This window comes from Scatophagus argus, chromosome 3, assembly GCF_020382885.2.
Source record: "Scatophagus argus isolate fScaArg1 chromosome 3, fScaArg1.pri, whole genome shotgun sequence".
Lineage (NCBI taxonomy): Eukaryota > Metazoa > Chordata > Actinopteri > Scatophagidae > Scatophagus > Scatophagus argus.
Window position 1 is genome coordinate 12,858,756 of NC_058495.1, and position 26,246 is coordinate 12,885,001.

Sequence of the window (26,246 nt, forward strand, 5' to 3'; positions counted from 1 at the left end):
AGAGCTGGAGAGAGCAAAATGGAGGGGGGAAGGAGAGATGTAGCATGAGAGTGATGTGTTATGTGTGGAATCAGATGCAAAATGACATTATAACATTTCTGTGGCACTCACGTATCTGCTCCCAAACTGCTGATAATAACTGAATTTTGGCGGGTTTACAGCCACGCTGGTGTCGGTCGATCTGATGATTTAAGTTCATCACTGATGTTGAATCTACTTTTCATGGTGAATGTGTTAACTGTCCTCTCACTTCAGTACTGGTGGCCCGCCAATCCAGGAAAACGTGTTGGCCTGCTCTGTACTGTATGGCTTACATCGTTGACGTTGGCATTATATCTTGTGGTTTGTTGTGTTTGCTCTGCTTTTAAGCGCTCTGGTCGCACACAGATGTCAAACAAGCGTGATGTCACTCTGACTCATGTGACTGTGGGCTCGCTGCCACACGCTCGGACTTTCCATACACGCAAATGTAGTAACGCTCGGGTGGTCATGTGATCAGATATACATTTACTTGCCAGGACGGTGTATTTGGTGGAGAATTCATCAGAGCTTCAATAATGAGTCAAATCATCAATTACTCGTGTCATAGAAATTTAATTTGGGTTAATTGTGAGTGAGAAATTTGAAGATGCAGTTTTTGAGAGATTGATTGACTGATTCATTGATTTATGAAAATAATCATTAGTAGCAGGCCAAACATGTACGCTGTTTATAATCTTTATTCCTGGAGGATATCTTGAGCAGTTTTCCCTGCAGAAAACTGCATGTCAAGGCCTAATCTTATCACATTACATTATGATATTAAAATTGACTGATTATAATAGTCTTGTTAACCAGCAACCTCCAGGCCTATGACCACTAAAAAGAAAAACAAATAATTTCCATTTTTTTACATTGCAATCATTCCCTCTTTTCCATTTCACTTTCATGTCTGAAAAACATTTTATGGCCACAGGCCATGTCGTGTCCTCATGCCTTCACTACTTAACATTAAGCATTGTGATACACTGCAGACACTCAGGTTGACTGGCCTGCTGAGTTGACTCAGATGTTATTGATCTTTATTAGCCTGCATTGGGGATGCGCTAGTATTTTCTGGGAAAATATTGTTTGCAGTTTCAAGCTTATTTTTATGTGTCTTGGATGTACAAGCAAAACAAGGCAAACAAACTGTACTTCAATACGTTGTGCTTTTAATTTAATTTACTGCACAGTATTTTAAATGAACAAGACTTTGCTTATGCTGTCCTACCAAAAACCACAGGTTGTCATTTTTGACTTTTGTTTTAGTGCAGAATAAATGATTGAGACATCATGTGTTAATTAGTGAGTTGCAGAGATGCTGGTCGTCCTGTGACTGTCACTGTCTCACTTCAGGAGGCTGCAATGTAAAACTGACTTTAATCAATAATAAATGATAACGCATGAAAGATGGAGTTGTAATTGCAAGACAAGCTGTGTTATTGTTTTTTTATGACTCTATTTCCCTCTTTATTAGTGTGCATGAAATTTAAATGCTGATTTTCTGTGTGTAGTCTTGGGGAAGATACACAGAGCCTCATGAGTATTGTGCACAGGCCCATCTGAGCCTTAATAGGTTTACATTGCTGCTGTTCACATGGCTCAGTCATATGGCGCGATATGTAGAAGAATGCATGGTTCAGCGGGTTAGCATCCTTTGTCATATGGTGGTCTGAGTTCTGCGAGTGTGTGAGATGAGTTGAGTCGTGCCTGTAGACATGAAGCCTGTATGGCTGAGGGGGGATGAGGGGGGAACATGTACGATGCCGTGTGGTATTCTGCTTTGATTGTATTCATAATGCACAGTTTACGTGCGTGCACATGTGCAGAAACATGCGCCGCGTGTGTGTTGATCTGTGCATGCGTGAGTGCGTGATGTATCATGTTGAGAGAAAAGCAGCAAGTGAAGTGAACATATTAATTGCTGATAATATGCATGTACTGTCTCCTAAAAGGACACATACTACAGTAGACCCAAGTCCCTTTACAGCACAAATAAACTGAGATGAGTCAGAGATATTTATGGTCATCCCCAAAGGCCTCTTTCCTCACTCTCTTTTTCTCCCTCTTTCCATTTCTGCTCGCAGTTTAGCGCCCCGATGATTGAATAAAACTGCTGGTTAACCGAGAGGGGATGGGTATCATTTGCTATCAATATGCTTTCACAATCCAGGAAGTTCTAATTTGCATAAATTTACAGTGCCTGGGAACGCTAAAAACTGTTCTGACAATGTGGTACATGCTGGTTTCGGTATCTTTACGGTTACTGCTCAATTACTTGCTGTGGGCCACACATTAGGAAATTACACATTTTTTAAATTAGATCTTTGGCAGGCATAAAAAAAGCAAGCAGAATAATTTTTCTTTATTTGTACTTAAAGCACCTAACTTAAGCTTTATTTTACTGCAGCAGCATTTCACTAATGGTCCTTTTGGTCTGTAAACGTCTCTTAAATTGTTCACTTGTGTCTCTGTCCCTTTCCTTCCATCTTTGTAATAGTTGTGTTCTCTCTCTCTTAGCTGCCTGTGGCACGAGTTTGCTCTGTCGTAGAGGCAGCAGCCTTAAGCTTAACTCAACCTTTTACTTCAGTAACAAAGAGGCCCATGTCTCTTATTGTGGGGTAAGTGCTTCTCACAATCTGCAGTAAACTGTCGGGAAAACGAGCCCCGCAGCCCTCAGTGCTCTTGCGTTTGTGGTGTCTGCAGTGAACACAGTGCAGAGGATTAAGGACTCCCTCAGGCAGAAGAGGTTCTTATGTGTAATATGCTCTATATGTGTGTGGCTTTTAGCTATTGTCTGTATTGTGTATAATGAGAACCCAGTGGGCATCCTGTGTGGAAAGTTAAATGACTGTTGTAGTGATGGACAGATATAATTAATACCAGTGCAGAATTTACGCCGACCTGCCTCGTGCATAAGGATGAGGAAGGCCCCCCTCTCTCTGCTTTCATATCTCCAGGGAGGTTTAAGGACTGTCCTAAATAGCTGAGTCATCCTGTGGTGTGTCCACCTTCAGCTACTCACACGTTTCACCAGACTAACACATACATACCACCTTTATATAGCTACGCGTGCCTCTGCTGTTCGCTTCACTCCCGGGCGACCTCAGCCTGATGGCTCGATGTTCCTGTGTTCTGTAAGTCATTGAATCAGTCAGAGAAAGGCTCAGCGTTACATGTCCATTTATTAACCTCTCAGAGATACTCAGTGAGCGAGAGGTCTCTGGCTGGTTGCTCAGCCTAGTGAATCATTGTTGTCACCCATTTAGTGCCATTTTCTCCTTATTTGTGCCTTTGCCTTTTTTTTATCCGTCCACAAAGAGCCAGTGCTGGTTTTCAAAAAAATCACCAGCTCATAACACATATGCAAAGCCAAGTGACTTTTTAATCTCACATTTTATAAATTAATATTCCCAGCCAATAACTAAAGGTTTTGTATTTTTCTTCTTGGATTTCAAATACAGAATATTGACTAGATATAGACCAATTATCTTGACCCACTATCAGTTCAATATTCAACATTTTCCTGAAAATTGGTGGGTTTTTTTTGTCCGATTGCCAATAAAATAAGTTAATTTTGAAACGCGCTGCTTTGGCTCTGAGGCAGCATTGTATTTCTCTGTAGTCAATATCAATTCAATATCCCACCCACAACACTATTTGATTGGTTACACATCACAAGTAAGAGCTGATCAACACTGATTAATCTGAATGGGCAACAGGTACAACATGAGCCTTCACATGCAGTGCGATGGAAGTGTAAAGTAGCATAGGAAAGTGAAATGATTCAATAAAGTAGAAATAAATTAAGTAAAGTACTAAATAAAGTACTTACATTAAATTTTGACATAGGGATTTTAATTTTTACTGCAAATGAGTATCAGTTCCAAAGATCAGGTCTTATTCAGTATCTTGGAGAGATACAGTACAAATGTGTGTTTTGTGTTTCACCTTTTGAAATGACAGGCCTTAATGTTAAAGAAAATCAATGTGACATTGATGAACTAAATCATATCCAGGCCTCCTCCTCTCCTGTAGCTCCATAAGAATAATCCAAAATTATCCCACTCATTGATGCTTGCCATTGTTGTGACTCGCATATGTGTATCAACAAGCACCTTTTTAATTTAATTTTTGGTTTGCTTTATTGATAACATTTGAATGTATGTATAAAAAAACATATTTTGCAATTGATAAACAAAACAAATAGGCAGCACTTTAGATTATGGCCTGTACCACAGCGCAGTTCTGTCCAATGTGACGCTGTACCACTACAGAAGGTGGGTTTACCAATAAAGATTCTTGTCTGCATCTGTCAGCATTACAGCACTGGACTGAAATGTTCACATCAGATTTGTTTAATTATATGCTTATATCTGTCTGTACACTGTATTAATGCCATTCTTGTGCTTTTTATTATAATCATATATAAAATATAATCTCTTTTTTTTTCTGTGTTTCTGCAGGAAACAGTTGAGTATGCCTTCCTCATCATTTTCACTATTGAGACCTTTCTGAAGATTATCGCTTATGGTTTGGTGATGCACCAGAACGCGTACGTGCGCAATGGTTGGAACATGCTGGATTTCGTCATTGTCGTCATAGGGTAAGCCCTCCGGTTCAGTTATTTCAGTGTATCTATTTTACTTAAGCATTATGTGTAATGTATTCACCTGCTATAGTGGGCATCACGTCAGCTGATCCAAACATCGTGCAGACCACCTCCTGAGGTTTGGGGTTTGGATTTGCACTTTGATCTCAGTTTGACAGTTGTAGTTTACAGTGTTTCTGAAAGAGGCAGTTTGCATTAAAGTTGAAGTTGCTTAAGCCTCTGCTCCAAGCGTCCAAGTGCTAATAGAGACCCTCAAACACCCACAGTATATGACCCAGAAAAGACAGAGAGAATAAATCAGAGCTTTACCACCACTGGAGTGAGTCACCATCTCTCCATACTTCATCTCTTCTCCAACACTGCCTCCCTCTTTTTTCACTGACTGTCTTTTCCCATACTTTCCCATGCTGCTCTGGTTTTTCTTTGCATTTCTGTCTTTTACTTCTACCCCTTCCATTTTGGTACCTCAAATGGTTGCACTTGATGGTTTACACCTCCCATCTTACTCTGCCCACTTTCCTACCTCCTGCACACTCTCCTCTTGTTATCTTCATCCTTATCGCAGCTCCTCTTTTCTCCGCATTCCTTCCTCTGTCTCTCCTCCCTCTTTCTCTCTTATTAAACACACAGTCCAGTGGGTAGCTGGGTCAGATCTCTGTCTGTATGCAGCATGCAGGGTTGATCCGCCATGCAGTCAAATGCAAAGACGGCTGCTATGAAGACTGACTGTTGTTACTAAATCACTGAACTGCCACACTAAAATAAAGCTGTCAGTACTGGCTGTCAAAATATAGCTGTGTCAGTACGGCTCTGAAAGAGCGATATAAATTCATATCGAAGGTCAGAGTTCAGTACACTTTACAACCAGCGCCAATATGAGAGGTTAGCAAAGGGTTATAGGCGCTCAAAGATTCAACTGTGTCCCACTGTGCTCTATTGATGGCTTGAATGAAGTGCTGAAATGCAGTAAAAATATCTATGGCTGGAAAGGCATAATGGTACAGTAAAAAGCCGATTTTCTTTTATTTGATGAAAAAGTCAAAAACAAGTGGGGTGAAATGTATGAAAAAGATAAAATGCATTGTACATGAGTGACAGAAATGGAAGTTACCCCTGCAACAAAGGAAAAAGATAACAGTAACGTCATGTAAAAAAATGTTACGATACAGGAGACTTTTGCCTGTGTATTTTGAAACAACAGATGTAGTAAATTACAGTAAATGTATTTATATGTTAATGCATTAAATTAATTGTGAAAAACCCATATAGAATTATAAACACAATCTGTGGTTCTCCTCAGCTTTAGGGAATATTGTAATGTTAATTTTACAGCCAAACTTTTCTGTTCCGGTTCACTCACAGTGCTCTACTGTTGTTTGCAGATGAAACAGGCAGGTGTTTTCTGCAGGAAGTTCCGACAAACCCAGCGTAAACAGAAAAGACAAACTTCCTGATTAACATAATGGAGCATGCTCAGTCGCTGTAAAGTTATTTCTCTCAGGGAACTAGTGGAGACTTGAACAGAGACTTAAACTCACCAGGTAGCCAAAAACATGAACAAATGAGTGCTATTCTTGCCTTGACATTTAAGCCAGTTGTGGGATTCCTTAAATGGTGAGGAGGCCCATTGAATATTTCTGGCGTGACTGTGAAAGAATCACATATTCAGTCAAAAGACGTCAATATGTGAAGGCTGGTTTTCTTTTGAACATTACGAGATGAGTAATGAAATCCCAGTGGCAGGCAGTCAGTCTTACAGCTGTGACTCAGTGTAACATAAGTCTGAGCAGACTGTCCTTATAAGCCATCAGAACTACTTCCAGCCCCTATCGGCAGCTTCACTCACTGCCTGCAGTCCACAGCTTTGGTGTGATGTATCGAGATGATTTCCCCTCGTCCTTAAGTGAGGAACGTCTGACTGACTGCAGCAAAGCGTCCTCTCCTGTTCGCTGAGACACAGTACATAACATTGCTGTGGAGGAACATGAGCTTGAACTGCCATTTTGCCACAACATCTCATTTTGGATTCACGTCAGGACAAGGCCGCTCCATAGCCTGGGTTTATACTCTTTTTAGCCATCAAAATTTGGACTTTGCTCTTGTGCTTAGGATCATTGTCTTCCTGCGTAAGCCAATTGCGCCTGAGCTTCAGATCACGGACTGATGGTGGGACAGTCCCCCTCAGAATGTTCTGGTAGAGAGAACTGATTCGGTCAGTAATGGCACATTGCCCACTACCACCACCATGTTTTTCTGTTGATGCTGTTACTGTAGAATGATATGCTAGCCTAGATGTAACTGGACCCAGAAAGCTTTTGACAACTGTTACACAAGCCTTTATATTCCTCTTGGTTTTCCTCTTGGTCTGGGTTTTTTTCTGATGAGTTGTTGAATTATGGTAGGGCAATGGCTGTCCCTGTGGTTCTCCAGAGCCTTAGAAATGGCTCTTTATCCATGTCCAGACTTTATAGCCAACTTCACATTGCTGGAAAGCTTCTATTTGACATTTAGATCCTTCAAGGCTGATTGTTTCTAGTCTAACAGTTTTGAACTTCGAACAGATTAATAACTTTTTCACACTTTGCAAGTTGGTGTAGGATAACTTTTCCCCTTCAGTTAATGAAACACAAATCATTTAAAAACTGTATTTGTGTCTAATCATGTCTTATATTCAATTTTCTGTGAATACCTGAAACAACTATGTGATTGATCGTAACTGTACAAAGAAGTAACTGACAGTTATTCTGTCAAGTTTTAACACATACCGTGACTAGTTTTGATGCCATCTCATAACATTAACCATGCATTGTTTTTAATACGTGTTGTCTTGTTAATCCAACGGCATCCCGGTGGTATCAGTATGGTTTGTGGGTGGCTGTAAAGTAAACTGATGACACATATTACATTATAGTTTCACAGCTAAATTATACTTCTGGGGATCAGCAACAGTAAAATAAAAACTCACTGAAGTTGGAATAAGTGGTGACATGTTACAGAAAGATCACACTTCCATCCAAGACATTATTTAAAAATAAAATCAATTAATCAGGTCATCTACATATGTGTTTTAACTATGAAGACGTCCATGAATGACTTAATTGATGTAAAGTCATTCAATGTTTTGACCTTTTTTCCCATTTCTGAAATGAATGACTTTTTTGTTTGATTTGCTGTGTTTGTTGTATGTTCATGTCCATGACGTGTTATTTACATATACTTACCTTGTAGGGCCAACACATTACACTCATTATCACCTGGCACTTGTTTTCCGATCAGACTACCAACATTAACATTCATAGCCACATCTAACTTCAACCCCTCCGCTGCATAATGTAATATGATGTGTTGCTGTTTAAAAACTAGTAATAATGCAATAATGTGTAGTACGTTGCTGAAAAACCTTTACTGTAATAGTAATAAGATTTAAAAAGTAGTATTGTAGTAGCTCCAGCAAATGATTATTACTGATTAATCAATTGATTGTTTTCAAGATTAATTGATCAGTTGTATTTTCTAAAGAAAAAATGTTTTGTCTGACATACAGTCCAAACCCCAAAAATATTCACTTAACTTTCTTATTTGACAAATAAATGCAGCAAATTCTCAAATTTGGAAATGACCGTCAAAATGAAAGACAGCCTACAGTGAAGCAGTTTAGATGTTGTGGTATGTATACAGTGTGTTTTCCTTGGCACACTGCAGTTTGAGGTTCTTTCTTTGTCTTCTGGCAGACTCTTCAGTGTTGTCTTGGAGCTTTTGACCAAAGAGGAGAAGGGAGAAGGTGAAGGAGAAAGTAGCCATCCATCAATGCATGGGCACGGGGGTAAACCAGGTGGATTTGATGTTAAAGCCCTTCGAGCCTTCCGTGTGCTGCGACCCCTGCGGCTGGTCTCAGGAGTACCCAGTAAGTAGAGAGAACTTCTGAGCTCCACACACCAACACCCAGCAGGCCCATGCCAGCCCTGTGTAATCCAGAACCTATAAACCACATATGTTGTGTATATATGCAGCGTTTTTAGTTCCAGTGAATTGTAGGTTGAAGGGTTACATGTGACAAGTCCAGATGGTCTATGTATCATCCCTGAGGACTGCTTTTCAAAAACATCTATTCAACATCTACATCAGCGCCCTAGAGACACGAGCTCTGGGTGTAATACAAACAAACAAATTCAGAGTAAACACTTCTGACACATTAAAGAACTGTATGTGGTTCTAGACTGGCAGCAACTGGCGTTTGTCGCTGTATTTTCTTTTCATGCACACTCTTGTACAGCTAGAAGTCACACAGTGTGTTTGTTTTTGCTCCTTGTTTAGGTTTACAGGTGGTGTTGAACTCCATCATTAAAGCCATGGTCCCTCTCCTTCACATCGCCCTACTCGTCCTGTTTGTCATAATCATCTATGCTATTATCGGCCTGGAGCTTTTCATCGGAAAAATGCACGCAACCTGCTATATTCCTGGCACAGGTAATGATTTATTATTATTATTAATCTGGTAAATAAATCTGGCAATTAATCAAGACATTAAAATCACTTTTGCCTGAAATAGGGAATGAAATATGATCTGTGTATCTGCTGGCAGCAAGGACTGCTAAGACCCTCGGGACAGAAAGAAAAAAAAAATCACTGTTTGTTGTTCCCCTTCCTCCCTCTTACATGGCACCACTCTGCATGTTCATGAGAGTAATATCAACAGCGAACGTTTTCTGGGAAAAAATCAGTCTTCTTCACCGCGCTGCATGAAATAAACATAGCAAGAGGGTTCCAGGTTCGAAACCCGGTCTGGGCCCTTCTATGTGGAGTTTGCATGTTCTCCCGGTTTTCTCCGGGTTCTCCAGCTTCCTCCCACAATACCAAAAACATGCACATTAGGTTAATTGGCTACTCTAAATTGCCTCTAGGTGTGAGTGTGAGAGTGTGTGGTTGTCTGTCTTTGTGTGTTGGCCCTGCGATTGACTGGCGACCAGTCCAGGGTGAACCCCGCCTCTCGCCCGTAGTCAGCTGGGATAGGCTCCAGCTCCCCCGCGACCCTGACGGATAAGCGGTATAGAAAATGGATGGATGGATGAGAGTATTCATCCTCCAGGTCAACCTTTCTTTTGTCCTGAAAGGTTCCATTACTTTATTTTTTTCTATACTAATTTTGCAGCCTTGCAAAAAGTTATTTGTAACTTTAAAATGAAAAAAAATTATAACTAATTCAAGAAAATCAAAATGAAAATATATAAATTGTAAACATGCTTGAGGTCTGATGAAACTGATGAAACTGGTCAATAATCATCTGTTATTTCCAATTCAGTCATTTCGGATATTTACTGACATTTTGTTGATTCCAAAAAATTTCTTTCTTGTCTCTCAGATATGATAGCAGAGGAGGAACCAGCCCCTTGTGCGATCTCAGGACACGGGCGCCAATGCCCCATCAATGGCAGCGAGTGCAGGGAAGGCTGGCAAGGCCCCAACGGTGGCATCACCAACTTTGACAACTTCCTGTTTGCCATGCTGACAGTATTTCAGTGCATCACCATGGAGGGCTGGACGGACGTGCTGTACTGGGTGAGTCCTCTCGCTCTGCCCTCCCACTTCAGTGTCCTGCGACTGCCACACGCCTTCAGCTTAAATGTCTACTCAGATCAGACACAACAGTAATGTGACTGACGTTCTGATGATGAAGCTGCTGATAATTTCCTGAGGCAGCTCTTATCACTCAGATATGAGTGATTGACTAAATGATCGTATGCATTCAAATATTCACATGATGATATCCTGGCAATTACAAGATCTTAGTTTTTCATCTGGAGAAAAATTTTGCCCAACTTTTGTTCTGCTCTTCTTTTCTGACAACTTCTACCTTTAACAGGTTATTTCACTATTTTCCTTTTCTCTTCCCTCTCCTCTCCTTCCTCTGTGGTGATCCTTCTTCCTCCAGATGAACGATGCTATGGGCTTTGAGCTTCCGTGGGTGTACTTTGTCAGTCTTGTGATCTTCGGCTCCTTTTTTGTGCTTAACCTGGTTTTGGGTGTGTTGAGCGGGTAAGCACCTTCCTCTCTTTACAGACAGAGACCTCCTGCTTGGTTTCAGGCCGGAGGATCTCTGTTCTCGTACTTGTTTCTGTGTGTTAATCGACTACCTTTGGCTCCCGCAGGTCAACGACGCCATCGGATGGGAAACACCTTGGATTTATTTTGTTAGCCTGATCATACTGGGCTCCTTTTTTGTGTTAAACCTTGTGCTGGGTGTGCTAAGTGGGTAAGAGGCACCTTGTGCAGTGGGTTTGCAGTGCTGAAGTGATCTGTGGAATTACTTGCTATGTTTGGGAAGTAGGCTAGTGTCACCCTATAGATGAGTATTCTTGGGATTTAAGCCACTCAGGTGCACAGATCCCGACTATCTATATGCAAAAATATTGCAATATTAAACCCGTGACTGGCTATTCTGCATGAGGGCCTTGAGGTAAATATGTATTCTTCACCGACCTCTGTTTCGTCAAACTATCGTGTCCTTTTCACAGCAACTGCAAAGTGAGCATTTCTTCCCCCACCCAATCCAAAACCCACCCAACCTCCTTACAGAGAAATTAATCTTATTCCTCGCCCTTCACTCCCTCTGCGCTCCTAAGCTCTCTCAAACCCCAGTTTGCTTTCCCAGCTCTGTGGAGTGGGGGTGGGGTATTACAGTAGAATTAACTCTGGATGGTTGACCAGCCAGCAAATCCTGATTTTCAAAAAAGCCAACAAGGTTAACACAGTCATCAACTCATACACTCTTATAGTTCTGTTGGCTGCTTTAGATTGCCATGATTTATTATCAACATCAACTTTCTAAGTGCAGTTTTCCAAATGCTCCTTTACCCTCTTACCAACAAGTGTATAGCTCTGGTTTTTGTGCTTGAAGTTTTTTATCATCGCAGCTTAAATGCATATTTTTTCTCAGTAATGACAGCATCTCTCCATGCACTGAATATATTTACCTCCTGTCTTCTGAGTACGTGTTGTAGTACGCAGTTGTTGTTTTATATAATCTATGAATTTAGACACTGCGCAAATGTTGCATGCCTCTTGAAACCATCTGTCTGCCTAAATTGCCTTTTGTGTATGATTAAGATGCTCGCCTGAAGGATAAGCTACTGTACTGTCAGGCTCTAAATATAGCGCTGTTGTCTTTCAAAGGTGTACATCTCCCTCCAGTGGTTAGGGTCCACAAAAACACACAAGGCATCGAAGGTTGTGATTGAAATATGTGAATATGTAAATTACAATATGGTCAAAGAGAATACACAGGAAAAACATATGCGCAATGTCTTCATTCAGTCACGTGACAAATGTCCTATTGTTAGAAATTATTTTGGATTATTTCCTTTCCGTGTGAAACAAAAAACGTTTTGTTGCTTGCTGTGGATGTAAACTATTCTCTGTGTGTGTTTGTGTGTGTTTTTACTCATTTATGCACTCTTGTGTATTTGTATGTTTTTGCATGTATTGTCCATGTGTGCTGCTGCAAACCCAGAGAGTTCTCCAAGGAAAGAGAGAAGGCCAAAGCTCGTGGGGACTTCCAGAAGCTGCGCGAGAAGCAGCAGCTGGAGGAGGATCTGAAGGGTTACTTGGACTGGATCACTCAGGCTGAAGACATCGACCCCGACAACGAGGATGAGGCCGATGAGGAGAGCAAGCGCAACCGTAAGCACCTTCTCCCACCCCCTCTATGAGGCAGTTTAGAGTGAGGCTGCGTTGGCACCACGTGAGCCCTTTGATACAGCAAACTGATCAAAGTTGTTCCTGCCATGTTAAGAAAATATACAGCTCTGAACATTATTACTGGCTTGAGGGGGCTGCGATTTTTGCAACTATAATTACGCCTATGTAATCAGGGGCATGAAAGAGTTTAAACTCCAGACATCTATAATATGTTATGGAGGGAATTTTGAAAAAGAAGAAAAAAAAAAAAAAACAAAACAAAGAAAAATAAAGTGGATAAGCTCAAAAGTAATTTCTTTTCTGGAGGAGACAGCCTGAAGCAGGACCAGAATAAGCTTTTTTCCTGCATTCCTTTGTCCATCTGTGTAAGTGTAAGCCCTTTTATTACTCTCATTGGCCCAGACAACTTTTCAATCACATATCTGGCACAGATATAGCACACATATAGAGGGTATTAACTGGAAAAAGGAGCCAGCAATCTAAATCTCTCTCTTCTTTCAGTCTGACAACTTTGCAGTGTTTAATAATCATGCAGGATCATATCCACCAGAGAGGCTTCTTCACCAACAGGAGCATCAGCAGACTGGAATGTAATTCATGCACATCTTATGTAGAAGATAGCACAGGTTAATCAAATGATAATAACAATTTTCCCTTAATCATGCCAAATCAAAAATATTTGTGAGACTTTTTGGCCATGTGCAAAGCCAATGCACATGCAAACACACATGCTTGTAGTCATTGAGGCATTTATTAACAGAGCAGCATAAACTTATGAAAGGTGTTTGAAGTACAGACTGTTATTATCTTCCCGCTCAATATATGTCACTGATGGAAGTGAAGCAAGCTGTTAGCCCCACTGGAGTTTATCTTGAGAAGGGGAAAGGGGACTAAAATATATTACTTGAGCAGTAGAAAAACTCTTAATCCAAATCCTCTTTATATAAGCAGCACACATGATGCAGAACAGAGAAACTGTAACTGCTTCACCTTATAGTTTGAACGTAGGATCTCTAGTTTTTGCACTCTGTCAGCTCTTTTCGATCTCCCCTCATTTTTAATGTACCTTCACTTTTGACTCTCCCACGTGTTTTTTCCCTCCAATCATGCTTTATGTATAAAGTTAGATATTTAGTGTAAAATTTCCATTACAGCAGACGTTTACTTTATATTTTCCTAGTTCAAGCTGTGGATGTTCTGTGTTACAAGGAGGCAGGTCCATGCTGCTTTTCTTCAACATCCATCCTGGCTTTTGGTGTCCTCTGCCCTCCTCTGCCCTCCTCTGCCCCCATGGCTCCCACTGCTCTTGTCGTTGTTGGATTTTGATATTTTGAATACTGTTGTTGTCCTGTGGTGCTTGTCTGCTCTGACCCATTTTGATAGCAGCCCATTCTCGTCCCCCATGTCCCCCCGCCGTGCCATTGTGTCTGAATGCATGGACTTGCATGCATTACACATAAAGGGGTGACTCTGGCTGACCTTACTGAGAAGAAGAAAGGAAGGTTTGGGTGGTTCAGCCAGTCGTCCGACACTCATGGTAAATCCTGTGGTTTCCCTCTAGTGCTCTTTCGTGTGTGTGTGTGTGTGTGTGTGTGTGTGCGTGTGTGTATGTGTGTGTGTTTGATGATGACATTAATGTGATACAGAGAAATTTCTCAGTTTTCAGTCAATAGTTTTTTTTATTTAAAGTTTAAAAAGTTAAGAATTTAGCTAACTTTATTGTTATTACAAAAAAATCTTGTTAGGAACTTGAATGAAACTTAAATGAGCTCATGGTGCAACAAGATAGACAAGACAAATGGAAAGTTAAATAATTACAGATGGCAAAAAACCAATACTCCATGTTATTGCTCAATAGATTGCTACTTAAAACCAGAAAATTGCAATTTCAGTTGCAGCATCCTAAGTGACCACTTGTCTGTGTGTTTTGACGTGTGTTGTGTGCAGCCAAATGTACTACCTCATCACTTTGTGCATTACTTTTTTAACTGTTGATGCTGTTGTGACCGAGCATCAAAATCTTTTTTTTTAGTTTTTTTTTTTTATTTTCTCGCTGTTTTGTTCTTTTTCAAAGGTCTGCTGTGCTACATAAAATAAAAAATCTGTCATTTACCCATGACATGAGTCTGACTTGGAATACAGCTGCGTTTCATAGCAGGCAGGCCTCGTTTCCTTCCCATGTTCCATTTGAAAAGCAGGGACTCAGTACGAACGTAGGAAACAGGGCTAAACCCAGATCACTACTCCAGCAGTCAGCACTATTTTCAGAGCTGAGAGCTGTCCGACCAGTCAGGAATCAAAGCCGACACGTCTACATAAGCTAAGAAGCAGCACACACACACACACACCACGCTGCCTCATACGAGGTAAAGCACTGAGACGTTTCACACAGTTAATCATCATCGGTCTGCGCACACAGTCTTTCCAAATCGCTGGCAGAGCTTTGAGTGTAGCATTTCAGAGACAGTTTTAAGAGCTCCGTCGTCCTCGGCCTGCTCCCTTTCTCCCTCGGCTCCTCATTGTCTGCATCAGTCAGCCCTCGTAGGGCAGCTGTCCACTCGCCTGTCCCATGTCAGCTCCTTTTCAGCACTTGGTAAACGATACTAATGATGACAATGATGCACAGCCACAGTTCTTAGCTCTTTCATCTCTGTGACGTCCAAAGTTTTGTAGCTGCAACTTGCCTGTGGAAATGAAAAACACAAATTTTCTTTTAAAAATTCACAGGAAATTAATCGTGATGCACTTGGATATATTGTTCTCAGTGTCATCCGTCTTTATCTTTGCTGATTTTTAATATATGTTTCTTGGGTGTATCTTCTTTCTTAGTTGTGACGAAATGCCTGTCAGAATTGCCTGATCTGATGCTGGCAGTCTCCCTTTTATTTCTTTTCACATTTCTTCCACCTGGGATTCACTGCACTGTGTTTTGTCTGCAGAAACTTGTGTTGCTTTCAAAGTGCATGCGATTATATTTTTTGTAAATGTCTGCAGCGAGCGTTCCAGCCAGCGAAACAGAATCTGTGAACACGGAGAATCAAACCGGGGAGGATGAAAAGACGCCGTGCTGCGGACCTCTGTGGTGAGAACGCACGGCACTTTGCACAACAAGCATTTTCATAAACACAACACTGCTATTACCTCAAATGAAATTATCAGATGGCTGTCCCTTCTGCTGCGACCGTTGCTACACATTGCTCACTTCACAGGTTCTCAGCACAAACATTTTATTCCCTGATGCTTCTTGCTTGACGTTTTGGTTTGTGGTGAAATAAAAATGGTCGGGTGGTTAAAGCAAACAGCTCACTTTTATATGTTTATATTGTCTCCCTACCCTTTCTTTTGTTGACTTCTGCAGTTAGATACTTTTTTATGTTCTAACATTCATTTGTAAACTTTGACTAATTCTCCTTTCTTTCAGTCAAAAAATTTCAAAGTCAAAGTTCAGGTCAGTATATTTATGGGTCTGTGTCTCTGCATGATGCATGTAGATTATTACTATAGGGTCTGTGCCTGCACTTTTAGACTATACACATTTTTATTTGTGCTTACATTTCATTTTACACTATTTTAATGAGACTTTACTGGGGAAGATAAATCAACAACTTTTTGTAAAGTCAGCATGCACCATAAGGTATTTTTAGACAATAGTCTTACGCAGTATTTTTTTGACTCGTTTATGTGTGACTTGCAAAATTTAAGTGTGACTTGCAAAAATATATTGATGCAGTCCCCTGTGGCCATTAGCCCTCACTCCTTTGGATTCTTACTATTAATGGAAATGAAACATAGTGATTTCCTTAAAAATCACTGAGGTGGCGTACTTATTCTATTGTTTAGACACTTTAATGTGTGTCACCAGATGCTGTGTTCTCCTTAATCAGTTTAAAGGCAAAGTTAAGTCAAACTAATATTATTCTTCATACTGACTTTGTCATCACCCCCTGCAGTCGGCGCTGGCGCCGCTGGAACAGGTTCTGCCGCAGGAAGTGCCGGTTGGCTGTCAAATCTGTGCCTTTCTATTGGCTGGTCATCATCCTGGTGTTCCTCAACACTCTCACCATATCATCAGAACACTACAACCAGCCTCTGTGGCTGACACAAGTGCAGGGTATGAACAGGTCTACAGTACACATCAAAGGATTATTAAAAAAAAAACTTTTGTTTAATTACTTAATTTGTCTGATCAGTTAGTAGTATTGCAGTTCATCCTAAAGGTGTTTGATGGGGTTGAGGTCAGGGCTCTGTGTGGGCCAGTCAAGTTCCTCCACATAAAACTCATCCAGTCATGTCTTTATGGGCCTTTGCTTTCTGCACTGGGTCACAGTCTTGCTGGACTAGAAAAGGGCCTTCCCCAAACTGTAGTGTACTTCTTATACTGCTTTGTTAAATAACTCATCCCATGATAATATATTCTCATTTATTAACTGACTTAGATTTTGTATTAATAATCTAAATCTGCAAAGTAGTAATTAAAGCTGTCACATAAATGTAGCAAAGTAAAAACAATATTTACCTCCAAAATGCAGTGTATAAAGTAGCAAAGAATGAAATTACTAAAATAAAGTACAAGTAACTTGGAATTTGTACAGCAGTTTATTATATATACTTAGTTAAATTCCATCACAGATTTTGATGCAGATAAAATAGACTGATTTTTTATACATTTGTGTTTGATTTATTTCATATTCCATTCTGTCATCTCTGAGTGTCAGACCTTCCTCTTTTCCTCTGGGTTTTCAGACGTGGCCAACAAGGTTCTCCTTGCCCTGTTCACATGTGAAATGTTGGTGAAGATGTACAGTCTCGGGCTCCAGGCCTATTTTGTCTCACTGTTCAACCGCTTCGACTGCTTCGTGGTGTGCGGAGGAATCACTGAAACCATTCTGGTCGAGCTGGAAATCATGTCTCCCCTCGGTATCTCTGTGTTCCGCTGTGTCCGCCTGCTGAGAATTTTCAAGGTCACACGGTAAGACTGTTACAATGCTCTGTGTGTGGGAGTGTGTCTATTGTAGATGTGATGTTCAATGAATCACCTGTCTCTCCCTCCCCCTACTGCTCCATGTTTCCGTATAGTCACTGGCAGTCTTTGAGTAACTTGGTGGCATCTTTGCTCAACTCCATGAAGTCAATTGCTTCCCTGCTGCTGCTGCTCTTCCTCTTCATCATCATTTTCTCCCTGCTGGGCATGCAAGTTTTTGGTGGAAAATTCAACTTTGACGAGACCCAGACCAAGAGGAGCACCTTTGACAACTTTCCCCAAGCCCTTCTCACTGTGTTTCAGGTATTTATAGTCTTACAGTTCAGATTACATTCAGCATGTGGTGCAAGATATAGTGAAAATGAGTACAAAATTGGAAAAAAAATGGTATTGTTGTATATGTCAGTCAATAAGCAGTGAGAAACTGTTGTACAGAAGAGCTAAACTGGGTTTGAGGTCATTCAGAATCAGCACAAAGTACATTGCATAGTTTGTCCACCAGGTAGCACTGACAAATTTGTTTTTCAACTCTAAAATGCACCTGATAGCCACAATTCTTCACAAGATCTACAAGATGACTGTACAACAGTTGATGCATCTCCCACAAAATAAGTATTATGATCTTATTTTAGATCCTGACTGGAGAGGACTGGAACGCTGTTATGTACGACGGGATCATGGCGTACGGAGGCCCGTCCTCCTCTGGGATGATCGTGTGCTTTTACTTCATCATCCTCTTCATCTGTGGAAACTGTATCCTCTGTCACTGATGCAACACGTTCATCAGTCACCGTTTAATGTTTGTAAAATATAAAGCAGTGCCTTTACATAGAGAGCTGTCCTTCACTGAAGTCTTTGCACAGATATCCTCCTGAATGTCTTCTTGGCCATCGCTGTGGACAACTTGGCAGATGCAGAGTCTCTCAACACGGATGAAGGAGACAAAAAAGGGTGACAGCTTGATCTCCTACTGCGTCTCGCTGTGATAAATATTATTTTATTAACTGTTAGAGCTTTGAATAGTGATCATTCACAACAATATCTCTGTTCTTACAGGGACAAAAAGGACGATGACAAAGATGACAAGGTACCCTTAATCATCATACAGTAACTTACCTTTACAGTTTGAGGAGATAAATCTACACTGATACACTGTCTGCTGGTCTGTAAGGAGGAAGAGGAAGACAATGACGACACAGCAGGGGAGGAAGAGGATCCAGAAGTTCCATCGGGGCCTCGGCCGGTCATATCTGAGTTGGTAAAGAAGGAGAAGATCACTCCTATCCCTGAGGGAAGCGCCTTCTTTATCTTCAGTAACACCAACCCGTACGAAGAGCTGACACGTTACACACACTTTGCACATACAGACGTGTGCACACAGATTCACAACACACTGTGATGTTCTCTGGTGATGTTGTTTGTCCTCTGTCCTCCAGGGTGCGTGTGTTTTGCCACAGACTCATCAATCATCACATATTCACCAACCTCATCCTGGTGTTCATCATGCTCAGCTCCGTCTCGCTCGCTGCTGAGGATCCTATCCGAAACTTCTCCGCTCGCAATATTGTAAGTCCACTGAACTTCAGAGGAAATATATTCTTATGTTACTTTTCTTTGTAGTTTAGCATGTTGAGGTACTGTGTCATAATCTTTAGCCCTTTAGGTGACCATACTGGTGGTTTTGCATGTTTTAGCCCATTTATTTTAACTTGCATACTTGACATTGGTATTGACGGTTTGCCAAAGCACACGCCACCTGAGTTCATGTTTTAGTAAATCTTAATTATTTGATATGCAAGATAAAAACAGCTTCATCTGTTTCTAATAACACCGTTGTCTGAGTATGATTTAAGGTCTTTTTCAGTACACATCACAACGACAAGCAAACAAAGAACGGATATTATTTATTTTTAGAGAATGTCAATAGTATCATTTTACCAGCATGAAAACTGCATTTAATTAGTATAATTACTACAATAAGGACCGTTCCTGTCACGACACCAGGATAAACGGCAGGAGATATGGGTTGTCTATAGTTAATGGTGACATCTGGTGAAGCTGCTCGTGCTGGTGTTGTCTGGCCTTCATGATTAAGGGGTTTGGTACTCAACAGCAGCCCTTCAAATGCAAGAATTTCTTGTACCACATTAACTGTTTTCTTTATTTTTTTTTTTGACAATGTCGTTTATCTCTTGGAAACTCACAAATTACAGATGTCAGATTGTCCTTAAGTGGCCCCTAGAACAGTGATTCCCAACCGCTGCTGGCGGTTGTGCGGGGGGGGGGCATCCAGCTTTACCCGATCGGCGGGCGGCGTGTGGTGGCGGGCAGGGCGGCCAACTGATCCAAACATTTTTGCCTGACGCATGCCGGGTGATCATTCTAATGTTAGAGATGTGCCGCGGCTCAAAAAAGGTTGCCAAACGCTGTCACAATAAAATAGCACAATGCATGCTTCCCTTGCTATCTGGAAGGTTTGAACACTTTGTTTGGAAATAATATTAATGACATGCAATTCATATTTTATGAGCTAAAACAGGCAAAAACACTCCAGGGATCTTAGTGTTTCATTTCAGTGCATTGTACTGATTTCAGTACAGTTTCAGTTAATTTATGATGTACACCTCCATAACAAATGATAACTAGAGTAGTAACTTGAAAATGGATGCTGTCTGCAAAGAAATTTGCTGTGCTTGTTCTAACCAACTCTTTCCAGAAAAAGCTCCAGATGTTTTTATTTTCCACTTCTCTTGTTTACATTATATTGATGTGTGAAGCTGCACGATGAACTGTCTGTTAAACATCTACGTTGCTTTTTGCAGATACTTGGTTACTTTGACTATGCTTTCACGGCTATCTTTACTGTTGAGATCGTTTTGAAGGTAAATGCCCTGTGTCCCCTGTCTGTGCTGTGACTAACCTCACCCCAATAACACTCCAAACATCTTGTTGCCTTCCAGGTCCTAGGCTATGCAGATTATGTCTTCACTAGTATGTTTACATTTGAGATCATATTGAAGGTAACCTCTTAAATGACAACGAGAGCCTTGCTGCATTCTCTCCTTGTGTGTCACCTGCCACTCAGTACAACCTGGCTTGTTTGTTTCCTTTCTCTTATTTACTTTTTTCTTCATGGCACCTCTTTTAAAAGGCAAAAGCTAAATTTTGGAGTTGCTACTTTGCACACACTAACGCAAACACAAGATTTGTTCAAATTACACTAAACAAAGAACTCATGCTGGGGGAAGGAAACATCACATCAGCATTACATTCTACTCACACATGGGTGTCACGTCATTCAGGCAGTCATCTCTGAAATGATTTTGATGATGCAGATATGAAAAATATGATGCAACTCCTTTGTGCAATGCAACACATTTTAATGCGCTGTCCAGACATTGTAAAGGCATTGGCTGAAGTTGAGTTTGAGGTCGTCTGTGGGGAGGTGCTCAAAGACGTAAAGTCAACTCCAGTCAAAGCGAACTCCATGCCTCTCGTACTGACTGCTCTTCAGATTATCCATAAAAGAGGGGGCAAAACCAACCATGTTCCTGCCGAGCATGGTTCAGTCTGCTTTCCCCGACTGAGTGCATAGAAATGTGGAGCTGCGTCTCGAGCCAATTGTGGCAAAAACCTGCCAAGTCCATTTCTGTTTTACTTCAAATTCTCCAGTGCTCCTCGTTGGCACGCTCGTCTCTCCATCTTTCTGCGAGGCTCCACATTTACATGCACTTGGAAAACTAATCCTTTACTTTTATTATTTGAAGAAGAGTTATTTTGGCTGGTTTTTCTTCTCTGCCTGCTGAACTTTGAAGTTTTAATTGGGAGCTGCTTCCCCTTATTCTGAACTATTAAAGAACATAATGGAATGTGCTTTAAGATGACGGTCCACATGAATGTGACAGTAAGGCCATTTCTATTTTCCGATCACTATAACTAGAGCTCTCGCAGGTAGTAAATATCCCTGATATCATGGCAACAAAATGCATGTTTTATTGCCTCATCCCATAGTAGATTGTGAAATGAATGACTTACTACTACATTCATGTAGTTAAGGGCCGTGGGGGTGGCGATGGTAGACTTAGCCTCCTGTTTCACTGCTCTGAGCTCGCCACCCCGAATCAGAGTGATCTAAAAGAGTGTGAAGAGATGTGTGTGTGCGTGTATGAGATGAGGAGTGCTGTATGTGAGTGTATGTTTCACCAATTTAACATGTTTGAACTGTGTGTCTGTGTTCACTGAGGTGTGGAGCGTAAGTGTAACTGTTTATTTGTGAGGGTCTAAGTGTGTGTTGGATAAAGTTTGTGTTTTTCTCCTGTCATTTGCTCCTCCTAACTTCCTCTGTCCTCTCTTCAGATGACAACATATGGAGCCTTCCTCCATAAAGGAGCATTCTGCAGGAATTACTTCAACCTCCTGGACCTGTTGGTGGTGGGAGTTTCCCTTGTCTCCTTTGGCATCCAGTGAGTACAAACAAATGGCACAATTCTAGTCCTTTTTACGCCACAGGAAGTAAATTAAAATTCAAAATTTGTTTCTGGTTCACCGTCTTTGTGGCGTCTCCTGGTTGTGGCTTCCCCACTCACGGTCACACACTCTCTCTCTTTTGTCCCATTCTGTTTAGATCTAACCAGTAACATCATGTTGGTTGTTTTCAATAAACATTACAAGAAATGGCTCACACTTATCCTAGCGTTGATTCTAATAGCACCCAGTGTTTCCTTAGTATGTAATGCCATAAACAAGTTATAGAAACCACAACTATTTGTGCTTAAAAAAGTCCCTTTTAGGTCCCTCGTTCCTTCTGGTTGAAAGTCTAGTAATGTTACTTTGCTCCTGAAAAGATTCCTGGGCTCCTGTAAATGTTCCTGCAGTAAAAATCAGCATTATCTCTATCATTTCTCTCAAATATCTTGCTTTTTAACTCACTCCTCACCCTTCAGGTCCTCAGCAATCTCAGTGGTGAAGATTCTTAGGGTCCTTCGTGTTCTTCGACCCCTGAGGGCCATCAACCGAGCCAAAGGCCTGAAGGTGAGACCTCATCACAAAGTCACATTGCAGCTTGTCCACAGTCTTAGACTTTTGTGTTCGGTGTCAGTGTCACAATGTGTAAACATTTGTGTGTCTGCTTTACAGCACGTGGTGCAGTGTGTGTTTGTGGCTATCAGAACTATCGGTAACATCATGATCGTCACCACTCTGCTACAGTTCATGTTCGCCTGTATCGGGGTGCAGCTATTTAAGGTCAGCAGCACTGAGGTTGAAAAAAAATCAGCATTACAAATGAAGCCAGAGTTTTAATGTGTCATCGAGGTGAAAATGGTTTTCCTCCACAGGGAAAGTTCTACCGCTGTACAGATGAAGCAAAGTCCAGCCCAGAAGAGTGCAAGTTAGTTTTACTTCTCTTTTTCCTACACCGCTCATTACTTGCAGTTGTTGGATCAATTTCAGTCTTGACCTCCATGCAACATGTGATTTTCTCATAGGGGCACGTACATCCTGTATAAGGATGGTGATGTGAACCAGCCAACCATCCACAAGCGACTGTGGCACAACAGTGACTTCAACTTTGACAACGTCCTCATGGCTATGATGGCTCTGTTCACTGTGTCCACTTTTGAAGGCTGGCCTGCGTAAGATTCAGACTTTTTAACCCCCCAAAGCTTTGAAAATGATAACAAAAGTAGTCTGATCTCAGTATTACCAACACGTTATATAAACTTTAAAAATATAAGCTCAAACTCAATACCTCAAAATGCACTGAGAGAACACGAAGCACAGATGAATTCTGTATTTAGAGATTACATTCTTTCTGTTTTCTTCTCTTCTCAGGTTATTATACAAGGCAATTGACTCCAACAGGGAAAACCTTGGCCCTATTTATAACTACCGTGTGGAGATTTCCATTTTCTTCATCATCTATATCATCATCATTGCTTTCTTTATGATGAACATCTTTGTAGGTTTTGTGATCGTCACATTTCAGGAACAAGGAGAGAAAGAGTACAAAAACTGTGAGCTGGACAAGAACCAGGTCAGAGTCAGCAGGTTCACAAAAAGTGTGTGTGTGTGTGTAGATGCAGTTCGTTTGTGTATGTGTTAGGTCAAAAACTGAAGAGAACTTAAAGAGATACTATGCAGTGAGAGTCAGGCAACTTATTCACAGAAAAGTTAATTGTGGCACATATAAATGGGGTTGGATTGAAGTGAGCGTATCAAGCGTGTTTTTGTGTATTTGTGTGCAGCGTCAGTGTGTGGAGTACGCTCTTAAGGCACGTCCACTGAGGAGGTACATCCCTAAGAACCCATACCAGTACAAGTTCTGGTATGTGGTGAACTCCACTGGGTTTGAGTACATCATGTTTGTGCTCATCATGCTCAACACACTCTGCCTGGCTGTACAGGTAGGAAATCACACTGCTTTTACACAAGCTAAACCTGCCAGATCTTGGACTGTTGGAAGAGAATGATGTTAATCGCACCAAATTTATTTACCTTGTATTTGATCATGTTAATAATTTAGTTTAAGGAAAAGGTAGTTGTCAGTGGGCAGATAATAATAATACTTAAAATGTAAATGTAACTAACTACCATACGTAAATTAGTTGTTTTTTGTCCAGATCATTTGTGTGCAATTTGACTTTGGCACCATGTGATGGTATCAAAAAAGACACAGTGGAATCGCGTGATGGATACTGTAGTCTAACAAATCTGTGCTTAGTTGTTTTAAAAGTAGTCTTTTAATGACATTTCTCATTTTGAGACATTTGTAGCTCTTGTATAGATGTTTTTTCTTTCTGACCATAATCTTTGTTTTTTTCTCAAAATTGACCATGTGCATATAGAAATAATAGCATATCTTTTCTTTAGTTTTCTAGAATGTCCCTCTTTATCTCCTTTCTGCAGCACTACGGCCAGTCGGCGCTTTTTAACTATGTAATGGACATTCTTAATATGGTCTTCACCGCTGTGTTCACTGTGGAAATGGTTCTCAAACTCATCGCTTTCAAACCCAGGGTGAGTCATCCTACAGATGCCTTCACAAACAGCCGCTTCCACCAGAGCCCATACAGCCACTAACTCAAACCAAAACACAACACACAGAAGCACACATTTCATATAGTTTTACTTCCAATATTAAGTGAATACTTCAAGAATGCTATGGAGAGTTAAATGAGAAGGTCATTTTAACCCTCAAATCCACCTATTGATGCTTGTACATTTGCTTAGTACAAAGACTGGAAACAAGGGGAAACAGGTGGCCTGGCTCTGTCCAAAGGTAAAATGTTTTGGTGATAGGTGGACATTCCTGCTCCAGGTTTAGATAAAGGCCTGCACATCACTCTTGCAAAGCCACAATGTACCGTTTTTATAGATTTTATTATCTTTGGATGGAACCAGACTAGCTGGCTCAGCCTGTTTAAGCTAAGCCTACTGTCTCTGAGCTGCAGCCTCATATTAAATGGAAGGACATGAGAGTGGTATCTTTGCTCTCATTTGACTTTGTGCAAGAGAACAAATAAGCGGATTTTAGAAAATGTTGAATTATTGCTCAGATGTTTAAGAATGGAGCAGCAGATTTAAATTATTTTTTTCATTTTTCCCTCAACTGTGATGCCTGCCCAACAGCTCTTTGTTGAGAAGAAGGACAGGATGCTAGTAAGAGAAGGAGTGTGTGGTGCAGTGCTGACATTTTGTCTTTTCTTCTTTCTTTCTTTTTTTTTTTTTTGGACTCACTGATGCTCTTGGCAGCAGTGGTTTTGCATGTAACATCAGTTTAGTGCAGATCCTCTAACATGATCTGTATAAATTAGTGCACTGCGGTCATGAGCCCTTTAACTGAAGGGGTTCCTGTGTGTTTTAAATTGCCAGTAAAAGTCTAGATAAATTTCAGTCTAAGAATAAAGCCTTTTTTTGTTTGTGCTGATCTCATATCCAATTTGCCCACCACTCGCTCCAATTCATTCAGGGCTATTTTGGGGATGCCTGGAATGTGTTCGACGCCCTGGTTGTGATTGGCAGCATAGTAGACATTGTTCTCAGTGAGATCGATGTAAGTAAGCTCAGCTACAACGAGTCCTGCTGCTCTCTCACTTCTTTCTTTTCGTCCCACTTCGGCTCACGCTGCAGGTTTCCATGGCAAGACTCAGATGTTAGGCTTTTTTTCTGAACACTCTTAATGCTTTATCTCCTTTTTTTCTCTTTTTGTCCTCCCCCTGACCCTGCCATTTCATTAAATCCTCTGGCTCATTCCCTCTTCACCTTCCACTCTTTCCTGATCATTTATCTTTCTATTTCCCTTCTGTCCCTCTCTCTTTCATTCCCATCTGTGCCCTTACTTGTAATGCCATGCACTAACAGCACTATTTCGCTGATGCTTGGAACACATTTGATGCCTTAATTGTTGTTGGTAGCGTCGTCGATATCGCTATCACTGAAGTTAATGTAAGTACTACTTTTTTCTGCCTCCCAAGTTGAACTGCAGCCTTACAGGAAAGCCACATGGTGATTGTTAGAATTATTGTTTGAAAATTGATGATGCAGGGGTTCCCCTGAAAATGAAGCAGTGTCTGCTTCTCTCTTGACAGTAGTTTAGAGGAGTTTATTTTTGTAAACATCTGATGTCCTCGCAGACCTTATTTGGGAAGCTCTTGTGGAAACCAGTGCTTTTAGATTTCAGTGTAGCCTCCATTTTAAAATGCTATTTGCTGAATTCCGTTAAGAGCTTCCATATTTCTGGCTTTTGTAGCTGTTAAAGTGCCGTTGGCTTATTCTGTAAAGCTTCAGTTTGACCTTCGTTTATGTCCTGTTATCAGTGATCCATCCACAATACACTGAGCCAATCAAAGTAGTCTGTATTGCTGGAATTTTGCTTTTGCTAAATGCTTTACTGTCAATGTGTTGCAGTACTGTTTGTTGCAGGAACCATGACAAAGT

The 26,246-nt window shown here is 40.9% G+C and overlaps 1 protein-coding gene across 4 annotated transcripts in view; it reads left to right on the forward strand.

Annotated features, from left to right (window-relative positions):
• Positions 1-26,246, forward strand: part of cacna1da (calcium channel, voltage-dependent, L type, alpha 1D subunit, a) — a 55,657-nt gene that overhangs the window by 12,342 nt on the left and 17,069 nt on the right. For 2 of the 4 annotated variants that reach the window (XM_046383684.1, XM_046383686.1), the window contains exons 4-29: positions 4,488-4,627; positions 8,365-8,537; positions 8,948-9,100; positions 9,993-10,189; positions 10,563-10,666; positions 12,141-12,310; positions 13,791-13,865; positions 15,323-15,410; positions 15,750-15,776; positions 16,279-16,439; positions 17,072-17,297; positions 17,405-17,612; positions 17,942-18,062; positions 18,173-18,260; positions 18,366-18,396; positions 18,481-18,635; positions 18,746-18,875; positions 20,270-20,329; positions 21,666-21,772; positions 22,253-22,340; positions 22,446-22,553; positions 22,646-22,698; positions 22,796-22,942; positions 23,142-23,343; positions 23,555-23,713; positions 24,216-24,326. In XM_046383684.1, coding sequence (XP_046239640.1) covers positions 4,488-4,627; positions 8,365-8,537; positions 8,948-9,100; positions 9,993-10,189; positions 10,563-10,666; positions 12,141-12,310; positions 13,791-13,865; positions 15,323-15,410; positions 15,750-15,776; positions 16,279-16,439; positions 17,072-17,297; positions 17,405-17,612; positions 17,942-18,062; positions 18,173-18,260; positions 18,366-18,396; positions 18,481-18,635; positions 18,746-18,875; positions 20,270-20,329; positions 21,666-21,772; positions 22,253-22,340; positions 22,446-22,553; positions 22,646-22,698; positions 22,796-22,942; positions 23,142-23,343; positions 23,555-23,713; positions 24,216-24,326 — 3,282 coding nt within the window. Of the gene's footprint in view, positions 1-4,487; positions 4,628-8,364; positions 8,538-8,947; positions 9,101-9,992; positions 10,190-10,562; positions 10,667-12,140; positions 12,311-13,790; positions 13,866-15,322; positions 15,411-15,749; positions 15,777-16,278; positions 16,440-17,071; positions 17,298-17,404; positions 17,613-17,941; positions 18,063-18,172; positions 18,261-18,365; positions 18,397-18,480; positions 18,636-18,745; positions 18,876-20,131; positions 20,192-20,269; positions 20,330-21,665; positions 21,773-22,252; positions 22,341-22,445; positions 22,554-22,645; positions 22,699-22,795; positions 22,943-23,141; positions 23,344-23,554; positions 23,714-24,215; positions 24,327-25,278; positions 25,363-26,246 lie in introns of all 4 variants that reach the window. The other 2 variants (XM_046383687.1, XM_046383685.1) reach the window with 2 other exon arrangements.